Source organism: Microcaecilia unicolor, chromosome 5 (genome assembly GCF_901765095.1).
Source record: "Microcaecilia unicolor chromosome 5, aMicUni1.1, whole genome shotgun sequence".
Lineage (NCBI taxonomy): Eukaryota > Metazoa > Chordata > Amphibia > Gymnophiona > Siphonopidae > Microcaecilia > Microcaecilia unicolor.
The window spans coordinates 180,635,789-180,650,190 of record NC_044035.1 but is presented as its reverse complement, the minus strand read 5'-3'; the positions used below and the strand labels follow the sequence as shown (position 1 = coordinate 180,650,190).

The 14,402-nt window shown below is 41.7% G+C and overlaps 1 protein-coding gene across 1 annotated transcript in view; it reads left to right on the top strand.

Annotated features, from left to right (window-relative positions):
* Window positions 1-14,402, top strand: part of WDR59 (WD repeat domain 59) — a 355,903-nt gene that overhangs the window by 218,115 nt on the left and 123,386 nt on the right. Inside the window, exon 18 of the mRNA XM_030203634.1 lies at window positions 8,580-8,733. Coding sequence (XP_030059494.1) covers window positions 8,580-8,733 — 154 coding nt within the window. The remainder of the gene's footprint in view (window positions 1-8,579; window positions 8,734-14,402) is intronic.

Genomic DNA, 14,402 nt, shown 5'->3' with positions numbered 1-14,402 from the left:
TTATAGACCAGTGAGTCTGATGTCGGTGTTGGGCAAAATGGAAGAGACTATTATAAAGAACAAAATTACAGAGCATATTCAAAAGCATGGATTAATGAGACCAGGCATATTTTCAAAGCACTTAGCCTTCCAAAGTTCCATAGGTTTCTATGGAACTTTGGAAGGCAAAGTGCTTAGAAAATATGCCTCTTTAAAGCCAGCATGGATTTAGTGAAGGGGAATCTTGCCTCATCAATCTATTACATTTCTTTGAAGGGGTGAACAAACATGTGGATAAAGGTGAACCGGTTGATATTGTGTATCTGGATTTTCATAAGTACATAAGTAATGCCACACTGGGAAAACACCAAAGGTCCATTGAGCCCAGCATCCTGTCCATGACAGCGGCCAATCCAGGCCAAGGGCACCTGGCAGCTTCCCAAACGTACAAACATTCTATACATGTTATTCCTGGAATTGTGGATTTTTCCCATTTAGTAGTGGTTTATGGACTTGTCCTTTAGGAAACCGTCCAACCCCTTTTTAAACTCTGCTAAGCTAACCACCTTCACCACGTTCTCCGGCAACGAATTCCAGAGTTTAATTATGCGTTGGGTGAAGAAAAGTTTTCTCCGATTTGTTTTAAATTTACTACACTGTAGTTTCATCGCATGCCCCCTAGTCCTAGTATTTTTGGAAAGCGTGAACAGATGCTTCACATCCACCTGTTCCACTCCATTCAATATTTTATATACCTCTATCATGTCTCCCCTCAGCCGTCTCTTCTCCAAGCTGAAAAGCCCTAGCCTCCTTAGTCTTTCTTCATAGGGAAGTCGTCCCATCCCCGCTATCATTTTAGTCGCCCTTCGCTGCACCTTTTCCAGTTCTACTATATCTTTCTTGAGATGCGGCGACCAGAATTGAACACAGTACTCAAGGTGCGGTCGCACCATGGAGCGATACAACAGCATTATAACATCCTCACACCTGTTTTCCATACCTTTCCTAATAATACCCAACATTCTATTCGCTTTCCTAGTCGCAGCAGCACACTGAGCAGAAGGTTTCAGTGTATTATCGACGACAACACCCAGATCCCTTTCTTGGTCCGTAACTCCTAACGTGGAAACATGCATGACGTAGCTATAATTCGGGTTCTTTTTTCCCACATGCATCACCTTGCACTTGCTCACATTAAACGTCATCTGCTAATTAGTCGCCCAGTCTCCCAGTCTCGTAAGGTCCTTCTGTAATTTTTCACAAACCTGTTGCGAGTTAACGACTTTGAATAACTTTGTGTCATCAGCAAATTTAATTACCTCGCTAGTTACTCCCATCTCTAAATCATTTATAAATATGTTAAAAAGCAGCGATCCTAGCACAGACCCCTGAGGAACCCCACTAACTACCCTTCTCCATTGTGAATACTGCCCATTTAACCCCACTCTCTGTTTCCTATTGTTCAACCAGTTTTTAATCCACAATAGGACATTTCCTCCTATCCCGTGACCCTCCAATTTCCTCTGTAGCCTTTCATGAGGTACCTTGTCAAACGCCTTTTGAAAATCCAGATACACAATATCAACCGGCTCCCCTTTGTCCACATGTTTGTTTACTCCTTCAAAGAACTGAACTAAATTGGTCAGGCAAGATTTCCCCACACAAAAGCCGTGCTGACTTGGTCTTAGTAATCCATGTCCTCGGATGTGCTCTGTAATTTTGTTTTTGATAATAGCCTCTACCATTTTCCTCGGCACCGACGTCAGACTCACCGGTCTATAATTTCCCGGATCTCCCCTGGAACCTTTTTTAAAAATGGGTGTTACATTGGCCACCCTCCAATCTTCCGATTTTAAGGATAAATTACATATCACTAACAGTAGCTCCGCAAGCTCATTTTTCAGTTCTATCAGTACTCTAGGATGAATACCATCCGGTCCAGGAGATTTGCTAGTCTTCAGTTTGCTGAACTGCCCCATTACATCCTCCAGGTTTACCGTGAAGTCAGTAAGTTTCTCCGACTTGTCCGCTTGAAATACCATTTCTGACATCGGTATCCCACCCAAATCTTTCTCGGTGAAGATCGAAGCAAAGAATTCATTCAATCTCTCCACTACGTCTTTGTCATCCTTGATCACCCCTTTTACCCCTCGGTCATCCAGCGGTCCAACCGATTCTTTTGCCGGCTTCCTGTTTTTAATATACCGAAAAAAATTTTGCTATGTTTTTTTTTTGCCTCTAATGCTATCTTTTTTTCGTAATCCCTCTTCGCCATCTTTATCTGCTCCTTGCATTTGCTTTGACACTCCTTATGCTGCTTCTTGTTATTTTCAGACGGTTCCTTCTTCCATTTTCTGAAGGCGTTTCTTTTAGCCCTAATAGCTTCCTTCACCTCACTTTTCAACCACGCCGGCTGTCTTTTGGATATCCGTCTTCCTTTTCTAATTTGTGGAATATGTTTAGCCTGGGCCTCCAGGATGGTATTTTTGAACAGCGTCCAAGCCTGTTGTACAGTTTTTACCCTCTCAGTTGCCCCCCTAAGTTTTTTTTTTAACCATTCTTCTCATTTTATCATAGTCTCCTTTTTTAAAGTTAAACGCTAACGTATTTGACTTCCTGTGTATAGATACTTCAAGGTTGATATCAAAACTGATCATATTATGATCACTGTTATGAAGCGGCCCCAGGTAACATAACGTCCCTCACCAGATCATGTGCTCCACTAAGGACCAAGTCTAGAATTTTTCCTTCTCTCGTCAGCTCCTGCACCAGCTGCTCCATAAAGGTGTCCTTGATTTCATCAAGCAATTGTACCTCTCTAGCATGTCCTGATGTTACATTTACCCAGTCTATATTTGGATAATTAAAGTCACCCATTATTATCACATTGCCCATTTTGTTTGCGTCTCTGATTTCTTTTATCATTTCTGCGTTTACCTGCTCATCCTGGCGAGGCGGACGGTAGTACACTCCTATCACCGTCCTTTTCCCTTTTATACATGGAATTTCAACCCACAATGATTCAAAGGTGTGATTTATATCCTGCTGAATTTGTAATCTATCTGAGTCAAGGCTCTCGTTAATATACAGTGCTACCCCTCCACCAGTCCGGTCCACCCTATCACTACGATATACTTTGTATCCCGGTATGACAGTGTCCCACTGGTTATCCTCTTTCCACCAGGTCTCAGTAATGCCTATTATATCCAATTTTTCATTTAGTGCAATATATTCCAACTCTCCCATCTTATTTCTTAGACTCCTAGCATTTGCATATAGACATTTCAGGGAGTATGTTTGTTGTTACTATTTGTATGATGCTTAGTACTTGACACTATTGATTTGCCATCTTTTGTCTGATCTTTAGTTGTATTTAAGGGCACCTGGCCTACCACGGTCTGTTGTGCAACCTCACTATTCAGAAACCCTATCTTCCCTGTTTGTGAGGTATCCTTGCAAGATACCTTATCCCGAACCATGCGCTTTTGAGCGACTGTCGGACTTCCCCCCATTTCTAGTTTAAAAGCTGCTCTATCTCCTTTTTAAATGCCAATGCAAAAGGCGTTTGACAAAGTACCTCATGAAAGACTCCAGAGGAAATTGGAGAGTCATGGGTTAGGATGTAGTGTCCTATTGTGGATTAAAAACTGGTTAATGGATAGAAAACAGAGAGTATTTATTTATTTTAGTTATATTTGTACCCTGCGCTTTCCCACTCATGGCAGGCTCAATGCGGCTTAGTAGGGTTAAATGGTCAGTATTCTTAATGGAGAAGGGTAGATAGTGGGGTTCCTCAGTGGTCTGTGCTGGGACTGCTGCTTTTTAACGTATTTATAAATGATTTAGAGGTGGGAGTGACTAGTGAGGTAATTAAATTTGCTGATGACACAAAGTTATTCAAAGTTGTTAAATCGTGAGAGGATTGTGAAAAATTACAAGAGGACCTTACGAGACTGGGTGTCTAAATGGCAGATGACGTTCAATGTGAGCAAGTGCAAAGTGATACATGTGGGAAAGAGGAACCCGAACTATAGCTATGTAACGCAAGGTTCCACATTAGGACTCACCGACCAAGAAAGGGATCTCTGAGTCGTTGATGATGATACTTGAAATGCTGTGCTCAGTGTGCTGTGGCGGCTAAGAAAGCAAATAGAATGTTGGGTATTATTAGGAAAGGAATGGAAAACAAAAGTGAGGACGTTATAATGCCTTTGTATCGGTCCATGGTATGACCGCACCTCGAATATTGTGTTCAGTTCTGGTCGCCGCATCTCAAAAAAGATGTAGTGGAATTAGAAAAGGTACGGAGAAGGGTGACGAAAATGATAAAGGGGATGTGACGACTTCCTTATGAGGAAAGGCTGAAGTGTCTAGGGCTCTTCAGCTTGGAGAAGATACAGCTGAGGGGATATATGATAGAAGTTTATAAAATAACTAGTAAAAAAGGCCCGTTTCTGACACAAATGAAACGGGCGCTAGCAAGGTTTTCTTCGGCTCCCCTGCAGCCACCCATGTCCAGCGACCCTCCTCTCCCCCTGCGCCCACTGCTGCCACCCATGTCCAGTGACCCCCTGCCCCCCCTGCAGCCACCCATGTCCAGCGACCCTCCTCTCTCCCCTGCCCCCCCTCCAGCCACCCATGTCCAGCGACCCTCCTCTGGACATGGATCAGCTGTGAGGCATGTTTGTTTTTTTTCCCCCGGGTTCTGAAGTTGACATCATAATGGTTACGGTGATGTCAGCCTGATCTATGGAGCCTAGCAGACCAACTCGGAAGGAGCCACGGTCCCAGGCAGCAAGACAGAACATTAGAGGTGAGAATTATTATATAGGATGAGTGGAGTGGAACGGGCAGACTTGGATCATTTGTTTACTCTTTCCAAAAATACTAGGACTAGGGGGCATGTGATGAAGCTACAAATTTAATATGAATCAGAGAACATCTTTCTTCACTCAACATGGAATTAAACTCTGGAATTCATTGCCAGAGAATGTGGTAAATGTGGTTATCTTAATGTAGTTTAAAAAGGGTCTGGACAGCTTCCTAAGGGAAAAGTCCATAGACCATTATTAAATTGACTTGGGAAAATCCACTGCTTATTTCTGGGCTGAGCAGCATAAAATGTATTGAGCTTTTCTGGGATCTTGCCAGGTATTTGTGACCTGGATTGGCCACTGTTGGAAACAGGATACTGGACTTGATGGACCTTTGGTCTGGCCCAGTGTGGCAATACTTATGTACTCCCACTATATGGGATGCCGGTAGAGTAACAGTTGAGTTTCTGCCCAATGCATTACCAGGTCAATCTCCTGAGTTACCAGCTGATTTTTCATTACTCCTTGAAGTATAACATACTCACCACTGTCACATTGTCTGACAACACTACCTTACTGAGAAGCAAGGACTGGAACTGCAGCTAACCAAATGGCTGTGGATTTTAGGCAATTACGTGACCACAAACTTTCTAATCTTGACCATTGTTTGTGACCAAACTCACCCTGATAACGAGGCCTCCAGCTACTGAGACTGGCTTTCATGGTGGCCACCTGTCATTGGAGGGATTCCAATCCATGTCTTTTTTCAGATTACTGGTGGACAGCCATCAAGCGAAACTGCTCTTCACTTCCATTGGTTGAGCAGAATGTGGTTAGATCTTGAGACTGTGGAGACCAGTAGGAAAGCAGAGTCTTCCTCGCCCATACCCACAGCACAAGGTTGCTGCCATGGAACCTAATACCTATAGGTAGTCCCACGCTGTCCATATAGGACTGCTGTCAAAGGCCTTGACTTGATTTTGAATGTTCTTGACTCAATTGTGCGGCAGGGAAGCTTTCCCCTGTTTTGTGTTGAACTGTTCCCTCAGGTATTCCAGGCTCTGAGTAGGCATTAACCTGCTCCTGGTCAGGTTGGATTACCTAGCCTAGCTCTTGGAGAAGCTGAATCATGTTACTTGTGGCTTCCTTACTGTCTGCAATTAGCTTTGCCTGAATGATCCATTTGATCCAAAAAGGGATGAATCAAGATCTCTTCCTTGCATAAGTCTATTGTAACCACTATCATCACTTTGGAAAATGTCTTTGGTGCTGTTGCTGCACTGAACAGAAGGCCCTGAAATGAAAAATACTGCTCCAAGACTGAAAATTTGAGAAAATGCTGATGCTCTTTCCTGTTTGGGATATGCAAGTAGGCTTCTATGAGATCTAGGGAAGTCAAAAACTTCCCCTGCCAATCAACTACTACCACTGACCACAGAGTTACCATGTGAGAATGAGGAACTCACTCAGTTTACCCCTTTAAGGTCTAGAATGGGGCAAAATGAGCCTTCCTTCTTGGGCAATACAAAGTAGATAGAATACTTTTGTTTTCTTCTTTCTTTCAAGGAAACAGTCACCACTGCCTGCAGGTATAATGATCTGTCCAAGGTGGTTCTTTTTGTTGCCACTTTGACCCAAGAATAGTAAGGCAACTCGAGAAACAGCTCATAAGAACATGACTTCTAGAACCCACTGATCTGAGGTTATCTGGACTCATCTGCACCTTAAAAGAATTACCAGAATGTGGGTCCCCAAAGCCTCATTGGCCTCCGGAAAGGGAGTGGGACTTGATGTATCACATATCGCCTTTCTGTGGTTTGGGGTTTTTTTTTTTTTGCAACTACATTCAAGGCGGTTTACGTAGTATATGCAGGTACTTATTTGTACCTGGGGCAATGGAGTGTTAAGTGACTTGCCCAGAGTCACAAGGAATTGCAGTGGGAATTGAACCCAGTTCTCCAGGATCAAAGTCTGCTGCACTAAACTCTAGGCTACTTCTCCACTCCTGTCCTGGTGTCCTGAATGCGTCTACAGCCCCCACAAAAAAAAAGGTCTCTGCCCACAAACCAAGATCTCAGGGTGGCACTCACTCTACCTGGCCTGTGTCTTTTGAAGTTTCTAAACTGCTCCCAAGAGGCCCCTAGGGTAAATACTCACTGTCCTTCAGGAGCCTCAGCATTTTGGTTTTCTCCAGGTTCTTCACCACTTTCTCCAAGTCCTCTCCTGAAAGAAGTTTTCCCTTAAAGGGAAGTATACTATCCTGGGATGCCACATTCATTGACAAATTTCTGAGCCAGAGGAATGTCCTCATAGTCATTAACAATGCCATACCCTTGATAGACGCACGGATCAAATCCTAAAGATTGTTAATCAAAAAGATAGAATGCATATCTTAATCAGTCCAACACCAAAACATTCTCGGCCAAATCCTGCACTTCAGTGTTGAGTAACTGTATTGTCCATCTAAAGGAAGCCCTAGCCATGTAACCACAACACACAGTCACATGCAAGGCCAGGGCCCAGACCTCATAGGCTTGCTTCAAAATAGTCTCCATGCAATGATCTTGAGGGTCTTCCAATGCCGCACCCTTTTCTAATAGGAAGGAGACCAAGGCACAACAGGTCACGCCTCCAGAGGACCCAAGTATGTGGAGGGAGTATATGGGAGAAGGATCCGGGGACTTTCAGGTGTAACACCCCATGGTACCAACTGCCACTGAAGACCTCAAGACAATGTTGTAAGCTGCCCTTAAGTAACAACCTCCGTCTACCTGACTGACCAGATAGCACAGAATGTCACCTACCACCTCCTGGAGACTGAGAACTTACTGACTGTTCCTAGGCAGCACAGAATACTATATGCAGTGATGTCATGGAAAACCAGATGGACAAGATTCTAGAAGGAAAAGGTAACAGTGTGATGATGTAGTTGTGTTTTTAAAATTTTGTATGGTTTATCTCCTGATTATTTATGCACATCAGTCTTGCTGTCTCTGCGCTCTTCCCAAGAAATTAGGCTGTCAATTCCATCTAATTCCCAATGTTGAAAAATTTCAACATAGAAAGATCTATTCTCTGAGGACAAGCAGGCTTCTATCTTCTCACAAATGGGTGACGCCGATCCGTGTCTCCCGGTCCAGCATTTTGCCAAAGCTAAAAAGAGAGCTGTGTGGAGCGCATATGTCACATGAAATCAGGTATTAAGAAGTCAGTGTTGAGCTGCAGTCAGCTTTTCTTTAAACCCTGACTGCTGCTGGCTAATTTAGACCCAGATGTTGAGTACAGGGCCATGTCTGGTCACTGGCTTTAAATTATCTGGGTCATTGGTGGTCCCTGAAGTTATGTAGATGCTGGCCGATACTCACTGCTGGTACCCGCATACCTAACTGGGCACAAACAGGCCCATTTTTTATGCTGAGTAAGCTCTGTGACACCAGCCCTGAATATTGCTGGTACCAGCATATCTTCTAGCTCTGCCCTGACTCCATCTTTGTATCGCTGAGTACTGCCCAGATTTTGCCAGGTTGTTCAGCGACACTACCAGTTAATTGCCGCTGAATGTTGTGGTTTAAGCAGTCAAGTGCTCCTTCTGCTGACCTAAACCATGCTCTGTATTGACTATGTTTTCCTAAGGTACACTTTGATGTGTTTCTGCTCCAGGGTAATACTAGAAGTTCTTGCTGAAGCCTGAGACCTGCTGTTCTAAATTGCTTGTAAAATTGTTCCCTAAGTAACTGTACTGTGGCTCACCCTTACTTTGAGCATAATATTATTATTGTTTGGCAGGTCTCTGTCAGCTCTTTCCGCCTATCATAGCGGAATGATTACACCAATGAAGATCCGCTCAGAGGCCCCAGGTAACCTGCGCTTGTACAGTGGGAGCCCCACCCGCAGTGAAAAGGAGCAGGTTTCCATCAGCTCTTTCTACTACAAGGAGAGGGTAGGTACTTCCCTCTCTCTTCTCCTTTATTGCTTACACTTATGCTTGTTATCATTAATCAAGCTTCAGCTTTGGTGAAGGAGTACTGACTATTAAAAAAAAACAAAAACAAATATATATATATTTAGTTAGTTTTATGTTTCAACTATTTTTTCATTGATGACAAAACAGAGAAAAAGAAAACACACTGACCATCAGAAATGTGCAAGAATCCCAGTATGGAGACATATTCAACAATTTCCAAAAAAAGGAAGGTTCTTCATTGACTTTTCCATTTTCACTCCCTTACCCCACCCCATATTTTCTCTAATACCTCTTAAATAACACAAATAAACATTATATAAACAAAACAATAACTCTCCAAGGACAGACTCTGTTACCTTGGAAGTTGTATACTGAAGAATTACTACTCCTAGACTAAAACCGCCCTCCCCACCCCGTCCCTTTACCTAAAGTAAAGTACACACCTCAAGACCTCGACCTACCCCTCCCCTTAGCATCAAAAAGACCAACAGAAATCTGAGGGCCTGTGTTCTTGTGACCCTAGAATAAAAAAAAAAAGAAACAACCCATTACTCCTTCCCCCTTTTGCAGTTTCCCTCCCCCCACCAAATACTCATCAACACTCATTCCTTTCAGTGTCCCCTGAGTAAGACTTCACTTATTCATGGCCTACAGGTGATTAAACAATAAACTACACCCTCTTGGACTCAAAACATTCAGATAGGCTTCCCACACCATCAAAGTTTTTTTCCTCTTCAGAGATCTTCTCACCTCTCTTGCTTTCCATGTGGCAAGTTGATGAATATAATTTTATGTATGTATTTTTGTTCGCTGCCCTGGATAAGGGCGGGTTACTGGTAATAAATCCAATCCAATGAACCTGATTTCTCCAGTGCCAAAATGTTGGTGGGTCAGAGGATGTCCAATATTGAAGAATAGCTTGTAGACACAGTTTGCGAAATAACAATACTTTCCCTTTACCAACAGTTTGAGACACCTCCTGCTGATCCAAAAGCAACTGTTCTACCGAACCCACATTAACCCCCCAGACTGGAGTATTTATTTAGTTTTAAAATTTGTTCAATGCCTGAAATAAGAATTTACAGAAAACAACAACAAAAAAAAAGCCTATAGGAACTGGTGACACTATAGGAGTTATTCTAAGTAGCAGAACATGCAGAAATCATACATGTTATGGAGGTAATTTTGTAACTGGGTGCCCATATTTCAGTTCCACTTGTGCATGTGAATGTACAGAATACCTGCATGCTTGCGGGTAAGGGCACACTTCTGCACGTTGAGCACTATTCTGTAAGGTACGTGTGAGTGGTATATCTTATAAATGCAAAGAGGGCAAAGCATGGGTGGTGTTGCTACTTATGTGTGCCTCTTACAAAATGCTATAAATTACATGTGTTCTTGCTGCTTTTAGGTGCCTGTATTTACATCCGGTACATGGCTGGCATAACTCGGGCTCCTAGATTTTAGGCACCCCAATACCAGGTTACGCTAGTATTCTATAACTGCAGTCCTCGAGCCTGGGTATCATTATAGAATAGGCTGTCACTGCATGGCATCCACTTATGGAATTAGCTCCTAAATGTGTTTTCTTAGCCTTATTATTGAAAATGTGTGCATAAAAACAAAAGCTTTGACTCCTTGGGCCAGTTGTGTTGCTAGCTGCTTAGTCTCTCTTGAATTCTGTTGGTAGTTAAGTAGTGCTTTACAGTATGTGCTGAGTAGGAACTGGAAAACTTTCTATACTATTAGAAACTAGCAGAATTTTTGTTCTTCTCCAAATTAGAGGACTGCTTGCCCCAAGAGCCATCTCTGGTAACTTATTTAGTTTTTCTCTTTTTCCCCCCTCTGGCATTTTGTCCTTCCTGATAATAATCCATTTTTGTTCAACTGATTAAAGCCTCTTCATTTTGCAGCATTATGGGCCATGGGAGAAACCTGCCTCTTCATCTGGCCCTGAGCAGCTGCCTCCCTCCCACTTTGGTTCTGAGGAGCCACAGGGGACTTGTCACTCTTTTTTTTTTTTTTTTTTTGCATCCTTTCCCCCTTTCCCCTCACTGTTATACCCCAGCCAGCTATAGATTTACATCAAACCATTTTACATTAGTAAAAAAGAAAAAATGTAAACAAATAAGTAGAAAATCATTAGTATTTTAGATCAGAGCGTCATAAACTTGTCCTGGTGACTCCTCCCCCCTCCCATTAGTTAAATCCGCATTTACTGGATAACCTGCATTTCAGGTTAGCCACAGTGCATATTTACTATGGATAACCTGAAAACCTGACTCTCTATGAGGTTTTGAAAGGCCATTGTTAGATACATTTTATAATCCAGTACTTCAGAAATATTCAGCCACCAGTATTGAAGAATGTATTGCTATGTAATTATGTAATTACAGTTAACTAAGACAGAGTGATTGTGTTGCAAGGCACTGATAAATTGTGAAGCCACATAGGTACATATGGTGTACCTGTATGCCTGTATGACAGCCTACCTGAAATCTTCTGCACAAAGGTATACTTGCTCCAAGGTAACAGTAACTGCCTATATGCCCGGTAAGAATTGGCACATATGCATATGTTTATAAAATGTGCATAAATGTCTATACTGTGCCCATTCTGCACCCCTGGAAATGCCTATATATATAAAGGGCAATCCTATAATCTAGTTCTTGCATTTAACATGCCCCTTATACGTGTAAAAGTATAGAATTCTAGCACTTAGGCACAAAAGTGTACACATACCCATGAAAGTGCCAACAGAGCGCTTAAGCACTGTTCTACAATGGTGTGTATAACTTAGTGTGTAAATGCAAGGGGCCATAAACATATGTACATAATTTATTATTTATCAGGGAGTTAGTCCAGAGGACAGCTACTAAAATGGTCAGTGGTCTTCATCATAAAGTATATGGGGACAGACAAAGTGGAGTGACCTTAGGTAAGTCACTTAACCCTCCATTGACCCAGTTACAAAAAACTTAGATTGTGAGCCCTCAAGGGACAGAGAAAATCACCTGTATATGATGTGTACAGCACTGTGTATGTCTAGTAGCGCTATAGAAATGATTAGTAATAGTAGTATCTCAATATGTATACCTGCCAACTAGGAATTTTAGTTTCTTTAACCACAATGTACTAATTGTTCCTTCATTTCTCCACATTTGCTTTGATAATATCCAGATAAGAAATTTTAGCGTAAATGGATCCTCACTGTGGAATTCATTGCCACTACATCTTTTTTTGGAATGTACTCTTGAAAAATTCAAAACTGGGCTAAAAACATTTCTATTTAAAGTCACTTTTGGATCAGACTTTGTCAAGGACTCTGGCCTGTCATGCAGTTTGGTTGTGCAGATACTGCTGCTTAGTTCTGCAGAGCAATATTCCCCCGCCCCTTCTACCTAATCTTCCTCCTCTGTCTTGTCAATTATTGTAGTTCCTTTCCTTTATGCTTGAATTGTTAACCACTCAAAGTATTTATGGTGCAGTTTATCAGAAAAAAAAATTAAACTTGAACTATACTTTGAAAGAAGGGCGGGTGAGGATATGATAGAGACATTTAAATACCACTGTGGCATAAATGCACAGGAAGCAAGTCTCTTTCAGTTGAATGGTAGCTCTGGAATGAGGGGGTATAGGACAATGGTGAAATGAGACAGACTCAGTAGTAACTGGAGAAATTCTTCTTCATGGTAAAGGTGGTGAATTTGAGGAACAGCCTTCCGGTGGAAGTGGTGGAGATGAAAACTGTATCTGAATCCAAGAAAGCTTGGGAAAGGTACATAGGATGTCTAAGGGAGAGGAAAGGATAGTAGATGGCATGGATGTGCAGACTGTATAGGCCATATAGTCCATATCTGCCTTCCATTTCTCTTTGTTTCTGTGACTTACTATACTGTGTTTTTCTAGTGAATACTGCAAGTTACATGCATCCCTGCTGCATTTATGTAGCTGCAGTTATTCCATGTCTATTAACTGTCGGCACATAAATGCTAGGTGTGCTGATATTGGGTTATGCTAATATTCTATAATGGAATCTGGGTGCTCAGATGCTGTTATGAAATAGGCTCCCACCACGTGTCCTTGGAGTACCTAAATGAAGGTGCCCAGTTGTAGAATTTTGCTCATAATTCATAAATGTAGGTGCTGGGTTTTCTGAACACCTACTTTCATGTGTCTATACACTGAGGCAATCCTCAAATTGCTTATGAAATTGACCCCTTTGTGAGTTGTCCAAGGTGTAACAAAAGTGGTGCCAGATCAGGATTTTAAATCTTATCTCTCAGAGACTCCTCCAGCTCCTAGTCCGTTGCTACGACCACCTCTCCTTGTACATTTACTCAGCTGATAATTGGCCAGTCACCCCATTTTTCAAGTATGGGTTAAAATTCTTTGTAAACAGAGAAGAGAGCACAATGTGCTAGCTACTTAAAACTTTGCATTATGCAGAATACAAAATTTTAAAATAAGTAAATAAGAATTCCCTTGAATCCATATGTTTGCTGGTCATAACTGGGTGCATTCTTTGATAGTAGACAGCCTCATAAGAACATAGCAGTACAGTAAGTGGAGGTAGAATAACACCAGTTGGTCTGTTTAGTGGCCATGTCATTCCTGTCTATACTACCACGGATATATCCTAGCTTCCAGCCATAGACTGTAACCACTTGTAAGATATCACTCTCTATCTTAGGCAGTTCTTGTAGTTTTCCACCTTTGTACTCTAGCCTCTTGGGTAGATAAGCATGGAGGATTCTCTGTTTTTAGTTTACCTCAAGTACTACCCCCCTTCCCATATTTGATGTGAAAATGCTATAATAATCTAAATGGCTACTAACACTAGCATGCTTGTTTGCTCATACACTTGGTCCACAAGTTCTCTCTGGCCATTCTGGATTGTAATCCTCATAAATTTTGGATATGCAGACTATAAATATTTTAAATAAATAAAAATACCCTCCTACTGTCAGCGTCTACTCTGCTGATCTGATTGAGGCAAGCATAGCAATTTTGTGAGTTCCTTTGTTTCTTCTAGAATCTGGTGTCCATTCCCAGCCCTCAAGAGTTGCCAACAGGTCCTAATCATATGGTTATAAGATAGATACATGTTCTACCATTATATTCAAATCTCTCATACATATTCATTAGCAATATCCTGAAAACTCGATCTGTTGGTGGTCCTTGAGGATTGAAAGTGAATACCACTACTCTAGAACTTCTTGTTATTAGTGTACTTACAACCTGCCAAATACCATTCTACTAGGTAGTTTTTTTTTCTTCTTCTTTTTTAATTTCAAGAAAATCTTACATTACAGAATCGCATACAAAGCACATACTTCATTCATACCAATATTTCGTGTTCAAGTAACAACAATGAACTTTTGCTTCTCTCACCAAAGCTCTATAGGATAATTTCTTTTTTAACTTGGAATATTTTATTTATTAATTAATGGCTTTAATACCATTTTTCTTTCCCACTTCCAAATACCCCACTAGAAAGTATACATAAAGGAAAGCAATAAGAATTGCATTAGCAGTGTTCTCGGGATTATTCACTATTTCACTCCATACTGTGAGCTCACTTGTGCAGTGAGCACTTTTGGATATGCCACACCAGCTTATTTTCGAAAGAGAAACGCCCATAT